A 22285-nucleotide genomic window follows, 5' to 3' on the forward strand; every position below is an offset into this window, starting at 1 on the left:
GTATCAGTCTTCATCTAACTCTCTTGTCTGTATGCTAAAAGACGATTAGCTTAGCTGAAAGACTGTAACGGCTAGCAAGGCTCAAGTGAACCTATTAACAACTACAGAGTTTTATTTTCTTTGTGGAATCACACGTTTCATAGCACAATTTAGCTTTCTAAACTCGGCAGATACTCCAATCACCAGAAGACTAAATCTCCATGACAACAGCCTGTGAAGCCGGTGTTTATCACCACGGAGATGGGTTTAATTGAGGTGAGCGAGGGATTACGGAGCAGGAACTGAGGGATGGATAGAGGGATAATTGGGTTGGTTGCAAGTTGGTTGTTGCTGCTTAAAAACAGGTGTGAAATGTAGGTGTTAGATGGAGAGTGGAACACACAAATGAAGGGTTGAAGGAATTGGCAATGGAAAGGCCAGAATAAAGGGATGAATCAAGGTTGAAAATTATGTAGGGTTGCTTAAGTCAAAGATGGGAAGAAAAGTAACACCACCCACCGTGGGAGCCGGTTTTGTCCAGGAAGTTGGCAAGGTTGAATAAGGTGTTTCTAGATGACAGGAACTGCAAGAATTTCTGCAGGAGAGGACACACACACACACACACACACACACACACACACACACACACACACACACACACACACACAGCATTTAGCTTTCTGCCAGTCACTAAATGACAAATGGTGAAATAGCTCAAATCTCGGCAAAAAATAACATATCATTTGAGAATTTTGAATTTAAAATGTTTTAATTGAGAAATAACCATGGATTACACTTCACAGTTATGAATGAACATATAATATCCCAGTAGTCATGGCTTGTTATATGTGCATGATCATTTTCAAACAGATGGCTCCTTCTTAAATATAAAAAATGTTCACAGCTTATCTCAGCGCTTTCAGCATTCTACCACAAACCTGTGAAAATGCCTGTAGCAGAAGAAGTCTCTAATCATTTTTCCTTAAATTATTAGAGAGCAATAAAGGAGCAATGCTGCAGCCTTCATGAGTGGGAGGGTGTGAATATGAATTAGAGACATGAAGGGACCAGGGAATATAAACACAAATAGGCTCTCTCTGCAGCCCGGCAAGAACAAGCTTACTACAGTGACACATGGACATAAAAGAATGCCCCACACACACACACACACACACACACACACACACACACACACACACACACACGCACGCACGCACGCACGCGCACGCACGCACGCACGCATGCACACACACACACACGCACGCTGCTGATGCTTATTCAATGGCTGCATTTACACAATACAGAGCATATTAACATAACATAAGAGGAGGTTAGGAAGGAAAAATCCTCCCTGAAGAAGTGATGAGCTAAACATTACCTCCCCTCCTCCCATTTTCTTCTCTCTCTCCAGTCATACTCACTGTATCATCATTAGGGACAATACAAAAGCAAAGCCCTGGCTAAACACAGACACGTCTCAAGAGACAGAAGACACACATAGTTCTGTAGAAATGCAGCATATTGCCTTGTTAATCATAACTGCATTGTTCTCATGCATTTATGACCATCACTTTGAGTGCTTACACAGATAAACGATCACTTCATCACATCATTCGCACACAAACTGAGCCTATTTGTGAAATGTGTGTGCATGCGTGTGTGTGTGTGTGTGTGTGTGTGTGTGTGTGTGTGTGTGTGTGTGTGTGTGTGCATATGTAAAGGGCACCATTTACCCTTTCCCCCTGACACCTGATGTGTCTTCTAGAGAGGTTAAAGCTGTTATGTTCATATCTCTAAATCTCTTTTCACCCAATGCATGCTGGAAGGCAACCCCCCACTCCATGATTTTCAATAGGGAAACGTAAGTGAATGACTAAGTGAGCGGATGGCATGATCTCACATTATTTCTTATTGTCTTCTCAGTCTCTATCAACTAGTTTGTTTTCTCTTGCTCTCTCCTATTGAATATTTTAGAATATATTCTCCTTCTTTCTCTCTCTCTCCTTTGTGTCATCTGCATTTCAGTGGCAGCTTGGGTTCTCTGATGGGCTGTAAACGAGCATCTATTTATCTCTCTGAGTTATCCCTCGTTGCTTATTCAGAGCTTTTTCTTTTCTGTAAGGGACATAAACTGGGTCAGGGGGTCAGGGCCAGGAAGCAGAAGGCCAGTCCCTTTGATACTACCACTGTTGAGGCCAAAATGTACAACTATGTAACATAAGTAAAAAATGTAAAGGGTATTGTATAGAGAAGACCTTGGGGTGAAGTAATGCCAGTTACTCAATCATTTTAGCTTTAAACCTGCATTCATTGATATTTGGCCACTGGAGGGCAGCGTGACAAGCTGTAAACACAACACTGACATATTGGCACCTAATATAATATTACTATACATATAAAACATAACAACTATACGATAATATAGTTGTTGTGTGTTAGCAACAGTTGCCTATTTATACATCCAGCAGACATGATGCAACATTAGCATTCATTTGGAGTCGTGTTTCTGTCCAGCTGATGAATATTATATTTATTCCCCTTTTAGCTCTGTTTTGGTCTCTTCCAACTCCTAAGGGAGTATCTAAATCTTTTAAAACTTTTGGCTAAAATCAGCTGCCTGCTCTATCGGGAAATGACACTGATGAGAGACCTGAGAGAGAACCGATACAGTAAAGTCTTGGTCCCTAAAACCAAAATGACGCTAAAACATCTATGAAGGTACCGCAGAGTTAGTTGATGATTCTCCGTGGGTTATTCACCACAAGCGGCAACCTTCACATTTCAGAGGCTTGTAACTTATCGTTCATATAAAAATATTGATTTAGTGCAGCTTTAAAGTTGGAAAAAAAACTACTTATTCCAAACCATCTGACAGCATCACATATTCTGTACCAACTTGTTCCAGCTCTTCATTGAAGCTTTTGACTTTTTTATGGCTGCAGACATCCCATCAAATGGAAATCTGACAGCTTCCCAGTACAGCCAGTCTTCTGATGTCTCTGCTGGGGGTTACAACCACACTACGGTGGTCAGTGACAGTGGATTAGCTGGGGTTAAGTCTCTTACTCACTTCGTCTGACTGCATTTTACCAGACATTAAAACCAGCCACCAAGTATGTACTCAGGTGTGTAAACAGTACATGAAAAGCTCACCTCGTTGCCATGCACCATGAGGTGGTGTGTGGCGATCAGGGCTTTGAAAACCACCACCCAGCTGGCGTTGCCGGCCCTCTCGATCAGCGTGTCGGCCATCTGGGGGACGTTCACATTGGTCTCCTGGGTGGCCTGGATCAGGTCTGAGAAGCATAAAGCAGAGGAGGAACAGGAGGTCAGATGGTGGATAATAGCTGAGGAGAGACCCAGCGCAGCTACAGCATGTGCTGAAAGCATTTGTAATGCTATAAGATGGGTGAGAAATGACAAACAGGAGTGTGCTAGAGGTAATGCAGTGCAACTGGGTCTGGGCTCTGCATTTCACAGCCGCACCCTTTCGTATCCTTATTTTAATTCACCATCTATATTTCCCAGAGCAGTTTTTCCAATAAGCAAAACCAATGCAAAGGAGATATTATACCTTGTTTTAAGTGCTAATTAGCCACTTTTACTATTGTAGAAAGTTTTATTTTAAATTCAAGATGTGTCACTAGTCTTGTGTAAAGAACATTATCTTTAGCAACAAACCTCATTAGCATTATTGAACACCACTTGGGCGAGTCAAAAATAAACGTTTAACTAAAACCGGAGGTTATACTGTATGCCAGTCTAAGACTAGCTAATTAGTTCAATCTGACAGGTTTGTAGGCAATGTCTGTCAAAATGTGTTATTTCCTCTTATTATGACATCAGATACCTATTTAGCAGTCTTTTTGCTAGTTTTTATCAACAGAATTGACTCTAGACGCTGCCATTATGCCACTATTGCCTGTTGTGAGTCACACTAGCTACTGCTGTGTTCCTTTCTGCAGCCAGTCATTAATGCCAGCACAGGCAGAGGGAGAGTGGAATATTCCACAGCAGAGAGATAGAGGGGAACCAGAAGGCACGAAGGGATTGCAATCATCAGACTTTCTACAGATCAGAATCAGACAGTCAGAGCTACAGCATAGGAACACAAAGGTTCTAGTGGTTCAGAGATAAGACTTGATGTAATACAGAAAAATCTGTTGATAATTGACTCTACAAATCCATGTTACTCTATGATGATGAATTTAAAATAATCACTTTCTTTGGGAAATAAAGGTTATATTGCTCATTAAACAATCTACACTGCTAAAAGTCACATGTTCGAGGTTGTCATAATATCAGAGTTGTGTTAAATAATCTTTAAGTTACAACATTATTATTTAAAGTGCTCATATTATGCTAATTTTCAGGTTCATAATTGTATTTAGAGGTTGTACCAGATTTAATTTTCAGAAAACACCATATTTGTTGTTGTACTGCACATTGCTGCAGCTCCTCTTTTCACCCTGTGTGTTGAGCTCTCTGTTTTATCTACAGAGTGAGACATCTCACTTCAGTTCCATCTTTGTTGGGGGTCGCACATGCGCAGTAGCTAGGTAAGGACTACTAGCCAGTCAGAATCAGAGTATGAGGGCATGTCCTGACAGTACCTAGGTAAGGACTACTAGCCAGTCAGAAGCAGAGTATGAGGGCGTGACCTGACAGTACCTAGGTAAGGACTACTAGCCAGTCAGAAGCAGAGTATGAGCTAGCAGCTAGGCCAGGATTATATCATGTGTTCCAAAGTGACCACATTGGTCTCTGAAGTAAAGGCTGGACTACAATAGAGCTGTTTGGAGCAGTTTGTGAACAGTGTTTTCTGCTGGAGATGGTAAGTCCCTTTGGGGGGGGACTTTGGGCTTTTTCACTTTGCAAACCTATAACGTGCATAAAAAAGATGTATAACGCAATAAAGGAAAGGGGAAAAGCCAAAAAGCATAATATGAGCACTTTAAAGCTGCACTAATCAATATTTTTGTGTGTAATGTAAACAGGTCACGGCCTGTTTTCTACAGTCTATGGTCATGACCCTACAGAGACTTTTCGCTTGACTTTGCAATAACCCTCACCTCTTTGTAGCTTAGCATTGTTTTGGTTTTACGGCTGTAACTTGTCTATGTCTCTCATCAGTGTCATTCCAACCACAGCAGGCAGCTGTTTTCAGAGGAAGATCCTCTGATAAACCCAGAGACTGTATAAAATGTGGAGGTAGTCTCCGTCTGGCCATCGGCATCTTGGCAGTGCCTCCCAGCTATTCCAAAAATGGGCAAAGAGGTGGCACGTGGATGGAGCTGAGGCAGGGCAAATTTAGTCTATACTCGCCTCCTTTCACACTCTATTATTATGCATAACTTTAAGCCATTATAAAATGTAAACGCTCCCCCCCACCCCATACAGTTGTCATGAAGGGTAAAATGAGCTAAAGATTGTTTTATTTTATATTGATTTATTTTATTTATTTTGACAGGACAGCTGAAGACATGAAAGGGGGGAGAGAGGGGGAATGACATGCAGCAAAGGGCCGCAGGTTGGACTCAAAATCGGGCGCCCGCTCTACCAACTGAGCTATCCGGGCACCCCAAAACCATTTCTTTTTTACCAGGCTGTAAGCATGTTATTTCTGCTGTAAAGTTGGCACATGGGGTCAATGAGAATTGACTCGCTTTTACAGTCAACTTCAAGTGGCCATTTAAGGAACTGCACGTCCATGTTGGCTTCATTTTTCAGCACCGAAGGTTGCCGCTTGGATAAACCCACCAGACGGACAAAGTTAGCAACTAGCTGGTAAACATAGTGGAAACATTTTTTCAGCTAAAGAGCCAGATATTTCCCTCAGGAGATGGTGAAAACCAAAACGTAAGCTAAAAGCTTACCACTTTTAAGTGGTAAGTTGACCAAGAGGACAATCTACCAAAGCTCAGCATACTTTGCCACAGTAATACCTAATAAATGAGACCAATCTGTAGTTGTGTTTCCTTCCTTCTGTGTATCAGCATCTGTCAGCTATAACAGTAAAGCCTATGTGAGGACTATCCATTCACTGGCAGATGTGTGAGCTGTGCTCCATGGCAAACCTCAGGGCATATCTTCAGAGACACTAGATAACAGAGTGATGGACAGAGAGGGACAGAAAATATGACCCACGTCATTTTAAAAGCCTTGATTCAGAAGAGCATGGCAGACGCAGAGCAACCTCCGTTTAGTCCTGTGATTTATTAATAGTGTCATATCCATCCTGCACATTTACTGGCAGCAGACACTCAGGTAGCTGAGAGGTGTTTATTGATTTTTCCACGCTGGCTTAATATAGACTAAATGGCAGCACACCTCACACATGGAGCAATCTGTCACTAGTTAGCATGAGCAATAGGGGGTTTGGGAACTAAAAGGTTTTACTCTGAAATAAGACATGGAACAAATTGAATGTTTGTGACAACTTTTATAAAAGACTATAGAAGAAGGAGACAAAACATGCTAAAACTCTGTAATTGTTTTATGGGAAGTTATGTTGTGTCCAGACTATTTCTTGGCCCGCGAGACTTCCTGGAGTCAACATGCAAAGACCTATTATATAACCACACAAGCTGCAAATGCTACAATCATTTTCTCCGGTTTGAGTAAGGTTTGCTAAAAACTACGGTGCCCAGCTATAAAAAGAAAATATATATTTGTGAGCTGTTTTTAAAGATTTACATATCCAGCAGCAACGAACGGGCTTGTGTCAGAGTGCCACTAACAGGGTGGGGGAATCAGAAAATATCAGGAGACTAATATATTATTGGTTTTTGGTCTTTAAAAGGGATTTGTTGACAATAAGTGTCCATTGCACATACAATATATATTTTGCACATCCTGCACTAAACCATTCAGCCTCTTTTTTCTAATATTAAACAGCTATTTTGTATATATTTGTTTCTGTATTTATATTGTATTTCATATTAATGTTAAACATGTTTTTATATCTATGCAGCAACCAGGGGTGGAATGTAACTAAGAACTGTACTTAAGTACAAATTTGAGGTACTTTACTTGAGTCTTTTCTCTTCTTGCCACTTTCTACTTCTACTACGCTACATTTCAGAGAGAAATTTTGTACTTTTTACTCCACTACATTCATCTGTTACAGCTTTAGTTACTAGTTACTTTACATGTTAAGATTTTTGCACGCAAAACAGTTTATACAATACGATGTTTTATTATAAATTAAACTACGATATACATACAGTAGAAGTACCGCTGAAATGATTAGCCAATAAACACTTTAAATTGTTTATTTAAAATGAACAGAACTGTTTGAATTGTTTCCAGTTTCTAAAATGGGCAGATTTTAACCTCAAGTTTTATTTTTAATACTTTAAGTACAATTCCTGATGATACTTACATACTTTTACTTAAATAACATTTTCATTGCAGGACTTCTACTTGTAACTGAGTGTTCTTACAGTGTGGTATTAGTACTTACTGAGTACTTCTTCCACTGCTGGCACCAACCACCAACCACCACTTACAAGGCAAATTCCTTGTAAGTGTTACTTACTTGGCAATACATCCTTTTCTGATCATGATTTATTTGTACTTGGTTGTAGATTCTGTGACTAACCAACAGCTGTGTTTGAAACCGTTCCCTCACTCACTATTCCCTATATAGTGGCTATTAAATAGTGAACTATATAGGGATTCGGGAATGACCTAACGAGATTTCGGAAACTCACTGAAAACAAATCTTTGCATGACTTGTGTCAGGAGATGTCTGTGTGAGGGAGGCGGGCGCGCCGAGCATCACGTCAACAAACCCAAACTAAAATACCTGTAATACGTCCCTGAAACAAAGCGAGCCCTCAGGAGAATAGTAACAGGTTGTATATTATATATATAGCATGTTACATTTCCACTTCTGTTTCTTCTTCTCCTCCGGGAAAACGTGGCCGCATTGCATTGTGGCATATGGAAGTAAAATGTAGGGTACATCCTATGTACACTCAAATTAGCTGTGCATTGTGGGTATTTTATAGTGGACTATATAGTGAATGAAATGAACTGTGTAGAGTTTGAACACCACTGCAAAATGGCAAACTCACTATATAGTGCACTAATTCTGTAATAGGGAACGGTTTTGAACACAGCTAATACATTCTTTTTTTCTGGTTTAGAATGTGCCTTTCTACTTCCATGAATAAATCAAGTCTAATAGCCCATAATAGATGTATTTGAAAAGGGACTGAATGAATAATAATACAAAAATGCATTCAAGGTCACTTTACTACAAATCTGCTCGCGCTTTTACTCCCTCCATCATGCTTTCATCATGCAGTAATAATTGCTGTGTGCGTGTCCTCTTCGGTAGTAAGGCAGCAGATAAACACACACACACACCCACCCACACAAATACATATACACACACACACACACACACACACAAACACATACACACACACACACACACACACACACACACACTGAGAGGGATAATCCCTACAGGGCTGATGAGTCAGCAGCCTGCATCACCATACACTTTTCATCTCTCCGTCTGTCTCTATCCCAGTCTGTCTCACTCTCTGCCCGTCTCTCTCTGTTTTTCCCACAGTGAGGGTCAGACTGCACAGCCAATACTATTTAATATCTACATAAATAGTTGCCTCTGACCTACTCTAAATCATGTCCTAATAAATGTACAATAACAAATTTAAAAGAAATCATAGCTGTAATTCATGGGGAAATTATTTCAAAATGATGATTTGTTGCCAGGTGGTCATTGCCTCTGCATTGTGCTTGTCAATCAAACAGTGATTTCATGGTAAGACGTCGCTTTTCTTTGTCTGTTCAGCTCTGGCGGCCATTGCCGCTCGCGATAAACACTGCACACATGGGGAGCTTTTGAGTTTTATGAAACTTATTAATATAAAACCTTTCACGAACGTTCTATTCAATGAATCACTAAGGTTCCTAACAGTAAACTGAGATAGGTTTGTTAGAAAATGTGCCTGATAAAGTCTTGGGAAATATTTAAACATGCAGTAGAATAGTAGCTGAATCCTGTAGAAAGAGGGACAGAGAAACAGGCAGAGAGTCTCTGTTCTGATTGAGATGCTGAACAACAATTCAGCAGGAACTCCTGACTCACTGTCTCCCTCCACCTTCCTTCTCAATTATTCATACGTGTGAGTGGGAGAGGCAGCCCGATAGCGTATGTGGCCCTTCTCAAGAGCTAGCACACAGATAGTCACGCTGACTAACAATTAACTGCATGCTTGGATCCATATTCCATATCCTGTATGCTGAAACATACAACAAATTGAATCATGAATATGTTATTGCCTTCCTGCCAGACTAATACATAGTGACGTACACACATTTATAGCAAACATTTCAAGCATTCTCAAAGACTTAGTGACGACTCATTTTTAAGACAACAAAGCAGCCATGATTCGATTCTTTGGCTGCGTGTTGTCTCCTTTCTCTCTCCCCCCTTTCCTGTCACTCTCCAGTGATTTTAATATTGAATTTTCATATAGCGGTGGCAACTTAAAAAACACTAGATCAAAACATAGACTCTCTGTGTCTGGTTGATGCCAACAACTCCATGCACCTGGTTTGTAGCACAGGCTTTGTGTTGGTAGTCTCCAAGCTCAAGCTGTCACATGTTTTCACAGGCTTAGTAGTATTCTCTAGGAGTAGCAAACTGACCCTAATGTGTAAAAATGTTCCTGAGCGAAGGAAAAATACTGCCCCTTATTTTGTACATTATTAGAAGAAGTCGGATGAGATAAATCTCAAACTTCCATATCATCCAGGTTTTGGTAATTACTATTTAAAGGTGCACTCATCGATGTTTTTATATTAACAATTGACCATATGGCTACGTGTAATGTGAAAGGGTTTGCTCGTAGTGATGGACCCACAGACAATAAACACCCAACTTGTCCTCCTCAGCCTTACAGTGTTTTTGTGTGTTTCAGCTCATTGTTTCAGTTTTACGATCTACAACTTTACTGTTTTCATTCACTTTCACCAACATCGTTTAAAAAAAATAATTGTAAAACCCACTTTACGCTTCCTGCCCAGCATCAAACGGCTGACAAAGTTAGCGACTAGCTGGTGAACATAGTGGAGCTTTTAGCAGCCATGGTTTAGCTAACTCCTGAGCTTCCCCAAGGCGTTGGTGGAGACCAAAACAGAGCTAATAGACTGAATGTTTGACCAGGCCAGAAACAGGGCTACGAATGAATACTAATATGGCTCTGCGTTTGCTGGATGTGTAAATAAGGAAGTATTTTCTTGCAAGATTGCAATGTCAATTTTATAAGGTGAATAGGTGATGTCAAGTTTGTGTTTGCAGCTTGTTGCCCTCAAGTGGACAACAAATCTACTATTGCTGCTTTAAGGTGAGCAACCACAAATAGCAAAGCTACCAGTCACTTTCACATTTTGTCAATGTCATTAGTATTTGACCTGCTATGTGTTTTTATTTTCTTATTTTATATAATGCTAATGTCCTGTGACCCAGTAAAGTTTGCTGAAACCCATGAAGCTGTAAGCCACCAATCCACCAAAGAAATAATGATTTTAGTGTCTACACTTTACTGTGTTCTCATTACTTACTGACTTAGTTGACAATTAGGCTGATTTCCATAAACTGGGTGTAGACTCCTTCATTTCATTGGGTCATGTTTCTTCATACTCTTAAAAATGCTGTGGAGTCTGTAATGTTCACAGAGCGTGAAATTAAATTTAATGAATACTGAGATCAGAGCGATCACAACTCCAATGCGAATAAGAGGCCAAACAGATCTACTGGGCAAGTGCAGAAAGAGCCACATGACACCAAACTATGAGAAAAGCCTGATGGGAATATAGAATCAGTGAGTGCTGCTATAAAGAAGTGGTGGTATTGTACTACTGAGAGTAATTCATAATGAGTCTTTCCAGCTGTAAGAGCAGTTAAACATTTCTTTTATTATTTCTGTGGATACTGAAAAGTTGAATGAGAGACATTAATACGATTACTGTAAACAAAAAACATAGTCAAGAAGATTAACAGTTTCTACTGGCCTCTATGCTGCATTTTATGGGTGTTTAAAATATAACCTATAGCAGTGGTTCCTAAAGTGGGCCCTGGGGACCGCCAGGGGACCTTGATGGGGTTCCAGGGTGTCCCCAGCACAAAGGGAAATAATCTAGTTTCACTATAATTACATCCATAAGTAACACAATGACAGAATGTATGACTATTTTGTAGTGCTGTCGGTTAAACGCGTTATTAACGGCGTTAACGCGAACCCGTCAATTTTTTATCGCGAGATTAACGTTATTTTTGGCCTAGCAAACTTTGTAGTTTTTTGGCTGATGACCGAGCACACAGCTGATGCCAATTCTCCCCATAGCCAGGCGACAAAAGCACAAAGCAAGCCGATCCACTTTTCCATGTTAATAAGAGCGTTAAAAAGAGAAAAAATAATGGGACAAAAAGAAATCAAGGGACATTTAGAATAGATAAAAATGTGCGGTTAATTGCAAGATAACTATGACATTAATGTGATTAAATATTTTAATCGTTTGACAGCACTACTTTTTTGGTCTTGGGTTTTATACACTTTCTGTAATAAAACATTTAAAAACAAAAATCCAATCAGATGGGGCGCCTGGGATGAAATCCTATCAAATGGGTCTCCTTTTTTATTTATTATTTCAGTTTAGGGATCCTTGACGTGAAAAGGTTTGGGACGCACTGACCTGTATCTATTCAGAGTCAAAGATAATGTGGCAGCCAAACATGAGGCACATGAGCTCTTGTACTGTGGTCCTAGTATGACATTTCAGTCCCTCAGTGACAGCATACAGAACATGTCCTTCATTTAAAGCCTGGGGAGTTGTAGCTGTTACACAAGCTTATTCGTCACATGAAGATTACAAAACCCTTTACACATATTTTTATATTACAGTATTATACTGTACACAGACACACAGCCTTGCTCTGGCAAACATACACACGTGCGCGCACACATCCTCCCCTGCTCTAATTTACAAGCACAGCACCTGAGCCGTCATTGTGCAGCAAAGAGAGGAGAACCATTGATCTGACATGTCCTCATCCTCTACAGTGTGTGTGTGCGTGCATGTATGTGTGTTTGTGTGTGTGTGCGTGCGTGTATGTGTGTGTGTAAAATGAGAGGGATGAAAAACAAAAGAAAAGGACACCTGTCTGGGTGTAATGCACTCTGTAAAGGGCATACATGCAGACATGTAGCGCACATCTACACAAAGTGACACTGGGCGCTAGAGAATGCAGCCACATGTGAGTCAGCACTCTGTTTGACACAAGCAAAACGTATATAATGTATGCAGCCTCAATTGTTATGCATTAAAGTTCTGGTACAATTTTCACAAACTGAAATTGTACCATGCTACAAGCTGATGGGAAGAATCACTGTCTCAAAAACAAGCAGCAATGAATTCATCCTTGAAAATATTTCAGCTTGTTATAGATTTTTTGTCCGCACCAGAATGCTATTGTTGTCTACTATTACTATTGAAAACACATCTAATAGTTGCGATCGAGTGGAATATTCATTCAAAACAATACAAATGGTCAGTGGGGCTCTTCTTCTCCAATTTCGATCTCTGGTGTCGGCAGATGCCACAGAGCATGCTCAGGGATATGGTTCCCTGTTGAAAGTGCTTTTCTTGTTGCCGAGCTGCATGAAATGAAATATATTGGTTCTGTTTATTGTAGTCTATATCCACTACGTTCCACTTCGGGGATTGCTCTGTTGCCGACGGAAATTCCGCCGGATTTCACTCATTTAGGCCGGATAATATCCGTTGCCTTGGGTTTCCATTGTGTTGAAATTTTAACCTCCGGTGGATTTGTGAGGACTATGGTTAACTGCTCCTCAGATCTCTGCAGGGTAAATCCAGACAGCTAGCTAGACTATCTGTCCAATCTGAGTTTTCTGTTGCACGACTAAAACTACTTTTGAACGTACACATGTTCCACCAAAACAAGTTCCTTCCTGAGACTATTTAGCAGTATCCGTATGGTGCTTAGCACTGCCCAAGACAATTGTGATTGGTTTAAAGAAATGCCAATAAACCAGAGCATGTTTTTCTCCGATCTCAAAATGCTGTGTAGACTAGCCAGACCTTCCTCCGCAGCTCTGTGGAGGAGGGTCTGGCAATGCGAGACTGTTTATTGTAATGAAGGTATATGTCACTTGCTTTTGGATTAGGTCTAGTGTACAGTGTAGGTACAGCATGAGCAGTATCAGACTGCAGCCACATGGACAGTACTTCTTAGTGAGACAGGTTTGTCACAGGCCTTGGTCTTTTATGGGATTCACTGATCATAATAAAAAACTACAATAATGCTAGATCCTTTAAGTATTTTTTAAGACCTCATACTTCCCCTTATACGTAATGTGTGTGTAAATAAAGCATAGCAAGCTAGCCAAATAGTGAACAGAGGTCAAACTGCTATGTATTATAACTGTCCTTAGATCTGGAAGTCACTGTTGCTGTTGAAGTGTGGACATGCATGTGTTGTGTGGCTCTTTGCTATGGAGCGTATTTTTTTGCTCTTTATGCTGAACTGGCTGGCCACCTCTGTTCTACTCTCACACTTTGGACCCACATGCTCTATTGACCCACGCAGTGTCATATAACTGTCACTTAATACCACATCAGGATGCCCTGCAGCATCTGCCAAAACCCAACACACAACTGACCGAACTCAGATTTCAAATAGCAGCCTTTAACATATCAATAACTGTAAGTGATATCAAAGCTACTGTGAAGGCAAACTGCCAAGCATGCACACACGCACCGCACGCAGCACACACGTAAGCATCTACGCAAGCCTGCACGACACCCATGCAACATCCTCCTTATACTTTTCATGCTAGATGGATTATTACAAATGTACCAAAAGGGGATATGCCAAGGTGGTTTCCTAGGCAACAGTCTCTAATATATGCAGTGGCATCAAGGATGCAGTAAAAAATCTTTTGAAATCGTACTCACCTAAAACATTTTCATCTGCAGACTTTTTAGAACAAGCATGGGCTAAAAGGAAGAATGCTTTGTATCGATGATTCTCTGTCTGAAAGTGACATTCCCTGTTTATTTTTGATTTTTTGTTTTTTTCCTGTCTGTATTTGTGTTTTATGTATGGAATGTTTAGCATTTCTTGGACAATTTATGGGTTACACTATTTATTGTGGCGGCTGTAATGTGTTTTATGTATTCTTTATGTTGTGCTAAGTAGAGTATACTGTCTGTGGACATTGGACGGGAAGCTGTTGAATTAATAACTGTTGTATTGGTGTCGTGTCATTCCATGTGGGATTGGCCACTTTGTGGCATGAAATGCAAATAAAAAATATCAAAAATATCATATCATCACAGGTGCAAACTCCCACAGCAGCAAACTGATAAGGGTCATCCAGCCAAAGCCAGATGCATGTGACTCATACCAGCCTTAACACAGCTGAGAGATTCAACACGGAATTCATATAAATACTAAACAATACCTTCCACATGCCATGCTGAGCATTTATGTTGTTTTCTACAATATTTTCTATATCTATTCTCATATTTCCTATAGACTGTTGAGTGGGTGACTCATGCTGTGTTCAGTAAGCGCTGTGTGCTTTGTGAGTGCAGAGTGCAGTACAAGCCACGCTGCGTGAGTGATGCCTTGTTGAGCTACACATGAACGGACCATGAAGGCACAGTGTTTATTTATAGCTCCTCTTCACCCTCAAGCAACATACAGGGGGAGGGAAATAAATACCCAGAATGCACTGTGTCCCAGCATAGCATAGCTCCATTGGAATCCAGACTGTGGAGACTGAAAGTGACATCTGAGGAAAGAGCTGGCATCCCACACAATGCTGCTGCTATGCTGGCAGACACAGATAGCAGCACTGCCTTCTTATAGACGCTTTAGCTTTACATTTTACTCAGCTATAGGAGGAGTTGTAGTTTGATTGCTGTGATGCAGCTCATGGGTAGAAAATCCCACGTTCATTCAGTTTATATAAGATAGGAAAAGTGTGTTGTGTTCAATTTGAGGAAAATTGACAGAGTTCATAACATATAATGTAGATATCAGGGACATTCCTTTCTTTTGTGTGACTAACACATCAATAAATGTAACTGATATCAAAGTGCGTGAGCACAATTGAAGGCAAACGGCAAAGATTTATTGTAATGGGGTTTTATGAGGCACTCATCCATAGTCAGTGTATTACCTAGAATAGATGGCGGCCCCCAGTTTGGAGAAGCAGGCAGGAGTACCGACACGGAAAGGACGGGGGCAGCACTGGCAGCACTGGCAGCAGCAAAACTTTTTCCTATTGTAGACACCTAAAAAAAGGCCCACCCACATATTTAGAATATATGCGCTGCTTTACCTTGCCTGAACTGAAGCTGTATATCCATCTATGCTCTCTTCAAAGCACCAAACTCTTTTGACAAAAACAGTAACTTTACTTCGCAGAGCACGAGTTGCAGGTCTGCCCGCTGTCTCAGTAGTTTGTTCGTGTTACTGTGTGACTTTTTTGTTTTTAAGGGTTAGGTCATATTTGACTTGTTGATATTAAAGGGGGCGTAGTTCCTTCTTGCTTCTTCCCCAAATCCACTACGATCTCTATAGTCTTGCTGACATTCATGAAACAAAAGTTTTAAAAAGCGTGTGCAATGGTGGGACATCTTCGACATTCGAAAATGTCGATTGTTGTAATGCTTAACATGTTAAGTTCATTCATGCCACTAGGTGGAGCTCTCGTAGTTATGTGATACTTTTCAGTACTCCCTCAGCTACTGTGTTAAGCAATGTTTTATTTGCTAGAAGAAGAATGCTAGTTCCGGGATCGAGTGTCTGTCGTTTTGTGCCTGTCCACGTTCGCTAATAAAGCCACCACTCGGTACAACTTTCATTGTGGTCCTTATGAGTGCCTGAGTTACCACATCGATCATTTTCTCTCAGTCAACAGATCTGCTTTTCATCAATCAGCTGTGATCGCCGATCAGTCTTCCTTTAATTACTCTAACTGTTCTTCTCTTTTGCTCTGACAAAAAAAAAAAAAAAAAACATCACCAAATTGAAGCCAATATTTTTCCTGGGAGTCAACCGTCAAACATATTTTTCTCTGTACATTAATTTTGTCCTCTCTACCTTCCCTTCATCTCCTGTCAGCTGTTGACGTCCCTAGCTTGGGGCTTGTATATTTCTGTTGGGTGCAGGTTCTGCTCCAAGGGATGCGACAGACACAGATATCCACCCTGTATGCTGAACCAAATAATTCAGCCAAGACAATTTCTTTTGATGGATTGCCAGGCTTCTTGTTTCTGACAGGAGAAAATCTGTATGTGTTGGTGCTAAAATTGGTCGTTCCTGGGCTGAAAAGAAGCACAGGAAGGGAGTGTGTGTGTTTTTTTTTTTGCATATTTCCAGCAGCATAGGTTTCTGAGCATTGTAGTTGTATATGGAAAAGGTCATTCCCCCTCCATTTAACTCAACCCATTAAAACTACATTCAGCATCTGTAGACTGTCTATTCATGTTTAATGTGTTATAACTGATCTCCATCACTAACTAGACCACAATTTGCACTAACTGTATACGGACTCTTTACTACAAATCTTTACACTTTGGATAATCCAAGCATGATCTGGACAAGCTCTGGCCAATAGAAATCTGATCAACGTTGACTCAAAACATCTAAACCAAGCAATAAGTATGTAGGATCTGACAGTGTTATTGGAAAAGTCTCGCATTGTCAGACCTTCCTCCACAGCGCAGCGAAGGAGGGTCTGGCTAGTCCACACAGCATTCTGGGATGGGAGAAAAACGTGCTCTGGTTTATTGGCTTTCTTTAAACCAATTGCAATCGATCAATCGAGTTCTGGGCAGCTCTAAGCACCGGACGGAGCTACGGAGCTGCTGAAAAACAGCCTCAGGAAGGAACTTCTTTTGGTGGAACATGTGTACGTTCAAAAGTAGTTTTAGTCGTGCGAGAGAAAACTCAGATTGGACAGATACAGATATTATACAGATCCCCAATGGAATATATATATTTTTTTTTTTTTTTTATCTAATTTTTTTGGGCATTTTTTCAGGCCTTTCTTTTTATAGGACAGACATGAAAAGGGAGAGAAATGACCTGCAGCAAAGGGCCGCAGGTCGGAGTTAAACCCGCAGCCGCTGCGTCGAGGAGTAACCTCTATATATGGGTACCCGCTCTACCAGGTGAGCTAACCAGGCACCCCACAATGGAATTTTAAACACGTTATTGAATAGTACACAAACACAATAAGGGGGTTGATTAGTCTTTTTCAGAGTGGCTGCATAAGTTTCAAAAGTATTCCAAACTTACTGTATAGTGAGAGTTACTGTAAAACTGTTGAAATGTTCCCACAGGGTTCCTTGCATCTGGTGATTCAGCCAGTGGGGGAATCCTTTTTTGTGATACTTGACACCCGAGGCTCTCTGCATCATTGATATGCAACCTGGGTGTAGACATGGCCCTTCAATGTTTGAGCTGCTGCAAAGGCTGCTATGCTGCTTACCAGGACAAAGTACTGTTTACTACATTTTATTCTGGGTATGCAGTATATGGGAAGCCTCAGCGTGTACACTCTGCCCATTAAAGTGCAAAAAAATCCCCCCACACATACATCTGTAATGTAATATGAATGTCTTTGGGAAGAGTTGGAAGGTACAAAGAAAAGAGAAGCAAATCCACATCAAACGTCTGCTTAGATATTGGTCTGAGAGCAGCTCATTAATGTGGACACACACTGTCGGTAGGACATACAGTGTTTGACATTAGAGAGGCATTCTGGGGCTTTCCACGGATACCGGCTGTGAGATCAGAACTGCAGTCCATGCTGAGCCCTCTTACCAGCCGCCTCTCACATTCCTCTGTTCACTGCAACTCGCCATTAGGCAAGCACCGCACAGAATCATTATAAAGTAGTAAGGAAGAGAGAGAAACAGAGTGGGAGTGGGGGTTAAAAGATAGAGTGGGCGAGGCAGAAAAGGGGAAACATATGAGGACCAATTGAAGGAACAGAAAGGCCTGAAGATGCTTTTGAACATTTCTCCTCTTCCTTTATACTGACTCATACTAAACTGTGCTACATGCATTGTTATTTTTTTCCAGCGCAGTTGCGGACAGATTTGTAAGATTTTGTGAATTCTTTAAAATTTAGGGATGACTCAGTGCTACAGAAAGCACACATTGCTTCTCACTGATGTTGTATTTCAGACTTAATTAGGTTTTTACAACCAAAACTCTGGAGGGACTGGATTTCATGCTACATGCTACAATGTGCACGACACAAGATATTGCTTGTGTTCTTACACAAGACAAATGGTATTAAATAGAGATATGCTCAAAGTCTATCTACAAGATGGGTGTTTGATCCAGCAGCGAGCTGTCATATAGGTGTTGAAGATGTCCCAGCGCTGGCTGTTAAAACACTGGAAACGAGTCCTAACCCGCGGGAATGGAACTGTGAAGCAGCAGGGAAAATAACTAGCAGCGGTTTCACTGAATACAATATATTCACACTGACAGCGTTAGGTCAGCAAGTGCTTACATTTTTTTTTTTACTTATTTTGCATATTTCAGGCATGAAAAAAACGTGAAAACTTTATTTTAACTTCAATATTCTGTTCATGCTAGGAGTGAAGACAGGCTGTCTAAATGCTATCAAAGCTTTTCTGACATTTTCCTGAGCTATATAACTCGCAAGCACATCTTGTTTTGGACTGGACTGGCTTTACTGATTTCAATGTACTGGAAGTGCAAACTGTGCAGGTGTAGGTTATGAAGTATGGAAAACAATACAAATATCAGATAGAGACTTGTGGAAAATGACTTAATACATTTAACATGTGCGCTAACACACATGGGACTTTGCAGACCCCCTCACCCTTTCATCCCCTCACCCCATTTGAGGGAGACAGCCTGCCTCTCAAATGTGCTAAAAACATTGATGGTGACTCATGTTGGGGCAGCAGCACAGCAGGGACTGTTACACTACACACTGTTTATGTTTCTCACTGCTTACCCCCCTGCCTCCTCCCCCCATCACCACACACTAGTGATGTGCGGATCGATACTAAAGTATCGATATTTACGATCCCAACGTCTCCTGCTCTAGTATCGATTCTCTTATAAAAAGATCGATATTTAAACTCAGTAATTTGGAGTGAGTGTTTATGTTATCATAAGTATCCAGAAAAGTCTAATTATCCGGTCAGGGGAAGGAACTACTTCTCCTTCCGCCGGTCAGTTGTGTGTGCACTGCGGCTCTGTGCAGCAGCCCTTCTTTAATTCCCCGCTATACAATGACGACTGCAGACTGCAGTCTGCACAGGCAACCTGTGGAAAGACAGTGAAATACAGTGGTAACACTACAAACCTCGCTAAACATCAGAGTCATAAGAGTGAATATGATGATATAATATAGCGTCAGTCTGAGGACGAGGTCCAGGGCGAGAAGACGTAAGGTGCTAGGGCGAGACAGACTTCAGTCAGTGAGTCATTTGGCAGCAGCGGCAGAAGTTATCCAGGTACAGAGAGATAGCGTGATAGGTTCACTGACTGTGGGAAAGTTATTCACGCTGTTAAGGCTTTAGTTTTTTAATGTTCAAGAGTTCCCCGGTATCCCTGCATTATTACAACAAGCTAACAGAAAGCAGTTTGTTCTGAGATTTTCTTTATAATTAAATAATATGAGAGTAGTTTATTGTCTTGTCATTATGCAGCTATAATTTGGAATTGGTAAGCCTAAAGCCTGCTTTTTTACTTTACTTTAAACTAGTTGTCACATCACACTACAAATAAAATACGTAAAAAGTATTGGTATTGGTATCCGTATCGGCAATACCAGCCTGGGTATTACTTGGTATCGCACATCACTACCACACACACGCACACACATACACACACACACCTGAGTATGATCGCATCTCTGTGTTAGAAAAACTGTTAATTGGAGTGACTAAGGGTGGCAGCAGAGCTTGTGATAATTATCAAGGTTACTTTATTGTCATTCTACAAAATGACTCTTTTCACTATCAGAAATTTCCAATAATGATTAAAACATCTAATCCCCACTCAAGTAAGCGAAGCGCTAGTCTATATCAACAACGTTTCATTTCCTGGATGGTTCAGGTGCCGCCGGAAATTCCAACAGATGTCCGTCCCCTTCCTCTTCCTTTGTGTTGGCGTTCTAACCTCCGGTGGATTTGTGAGGACTATGGTTAACTGCTCCTCAGATCTCTGCAGGGTAAATCCAGACAGCTAGCTAGACTATCTGTCCAATCGGAGTTTTCTGTCGTACGACTAAAACTACTTTTGAACGTACACATGTTCCACCAAAACAAATTCCTTCACGAGATTATTTTGCAGAGGCACCGTTTAAAGTGCCAATAAACCAGAGCACGTTTTTCTCCCATGACGGAATGTTGTGTGGACTAGCCAGACCCTCCTCCGCAGCGCTGTGGAGAGAAGTCTGAAAATGCTAGACTAGCGGAGCGCTAAACCAGAAGTAGCCATCTCAGCTATGGGCCGCACAGCCGAGAAGTGGTGCCAATCGTCTGGGTAATATTTGGCTGGATCATGCTTCACTGAGCAACTTTTACAGGAATGAATGGGGCTCCACAATTGAACGCTGTATCAAGTTCTTATTATGGGAGCGTGCCTATGTTCCCACAGCCCTATGTTACCACATTTCTAAGATTCTTTTCAAAATTAGGCCCTATGTTCCCGCAGTTCTCACATTTCTAAGATTTCTTTTCCAAAATTAGGCCCTATGTTCCCACATTTCCTTTTTCATAAATTTGTATCAGATTTTATCCCCCTTTCTCCCAATTTGGTAGCCAATTACACCCAACCTATAATCCAGTAGCAATGGACTACAGATGGAATGTAACCCTAACCCTAATATAGTGCCTAATTTTAAGAAAAATCTTAGAAATGTGGGAACATAGGTCTGTCGGACCATTGGGCTGTGGGGACATAGGGCTGACTTATGATACATCCAGGGCACTGACAGGAGGACATACCTAACATACTGTACATTGTGGGAGGATACCAGAGGAAATCCACGCAAAGACAGGGAGCAAACATGCAAACTCCCCGCCCAGACAGGGGATCGTACTCAGCAGTGCCAACTTGCTGGGAGGCGACAGTGCTAACCACTGAGCTCACTGTGACGCTCAACTCTTGCAACATGCACGGATAGAATCTCAGCCATGAAGCCTAATCAGACCAATCAGGACATTGTGATAAATATTGTCTCGGTGTAAACGTTGAGTGGGCGTAAAGAAGAGCTAAATGTACGACACAGTGAGAGCGGTAAAACGATGGCATACATTTTCAAAAACCTTCAAACTACAAATCAGTCCTAACTTTCTTAACAGCAGGAGTATTACGAGGATAGGGCAACATGAGTAGCAGTAGATGGAGGCTATTAGTAGTAGGAGAAGAGGTGGGGCCTGTCTTTGGAAACAGAGCCATCTTCATTTGGTAAACATTCAAACTCTGTTACACTAGTTCTCTAGCTGTGTCCCTCTGGGTCGCAGATACCCTACATGTCCTCTGATCCATGCTCTGGGCCTTTGGGTTCACACTGAGAGAAGCAGCTCAGTTGCTATCCTGACCAAACTAGAACAAATGAAGCCTTCAAGTATTCATTTTAAGCCCCTATTTCTGAGTCAGGAAAAAAACAGAAATAGTGCTTGTCGCACATTCAGTTGCCTCACGGTGGAAGTAAAAACAAAAGATAATCATTTGGCAGCTGCTGTTTTAGGTTAGAAATCAAGCAGCACATAGCTTCGCTGTCCTGCAGCAGCAGCAGTAGTAGTAGAATTAAGTGGAAAATGTGGGCATCATTTAGATGCATTTGCCAGATTTGTGTAATCCACCTAGTTCCATCTATCTAGATGGACAGAACTACTGCAGTTTCCTAAACACAGCCCTGATGGAGTGTGTGACATGTAATTGGGTATAGGAAGCTAGAATAACACATTGTGCTACAGTCTCTGTCGCCGGAAAATGATGCATTTACCTTGTTAGCTTGCTCAGTGATCACTTTATAATGTATAATTTGTAATATTTCTAACAGTAGCGTCTGACTCATCACACATCAATCATGATTGTCAGTGAACATGGTTTGTGTTCCTCACTCCATTTTGAACGACTGTGTCCGCCACACTACTGCACCAAGATCATTCAAAAGCTAACTCTTGAGTTAGAAAAAGGGAAGTATTTTTCTTGACTATGCCCAAT

At 41.1% G+C, this 22285-nt stretch overlaps 1 protein-coding gene across 1 annotated transcript in view; it reads right to left on the minus strand.

Moving 5' to 3' along the window:
* snap91a (synaptosome associated protein 91a) overlaps nucleotides 1-22285 on the minus strand; it is a 73885-nt gene that overhangs the window by 45600 nt on the left and 6000 nt on the right. Inside the window, exons 2-3 of the mRNA XM_028580818.1 lie at nucleotides 3133-3275; nucleotides 499-574 (exon numbers count right to left, since the gene is read on the minus strand). Coding sequence (XP_028436619.1) covers nucleotides 499-574; nucleotides 3133-3275 — 219 coding nt within the window. The remainder of the gene's footprint in view (nucleotides 1-498; nucleotides 575-3132; nucleotides 3276-22285) is intronic.

This window comes from Perca flavescens, chromosome 6 (genome assembly GCF_004354835.1).
Source record: "Perca flavescens isolate YP-PL-M2 chromosome 6, PFLA_1.0, whole genome shotgun sequence".
Taxonomy (NCBI): domain Eukaryota; kingdom Metazoa; phylum Chordata; class Actinopteri; order Perciformes; family Percidae; genus Perca; species Perca flavescens.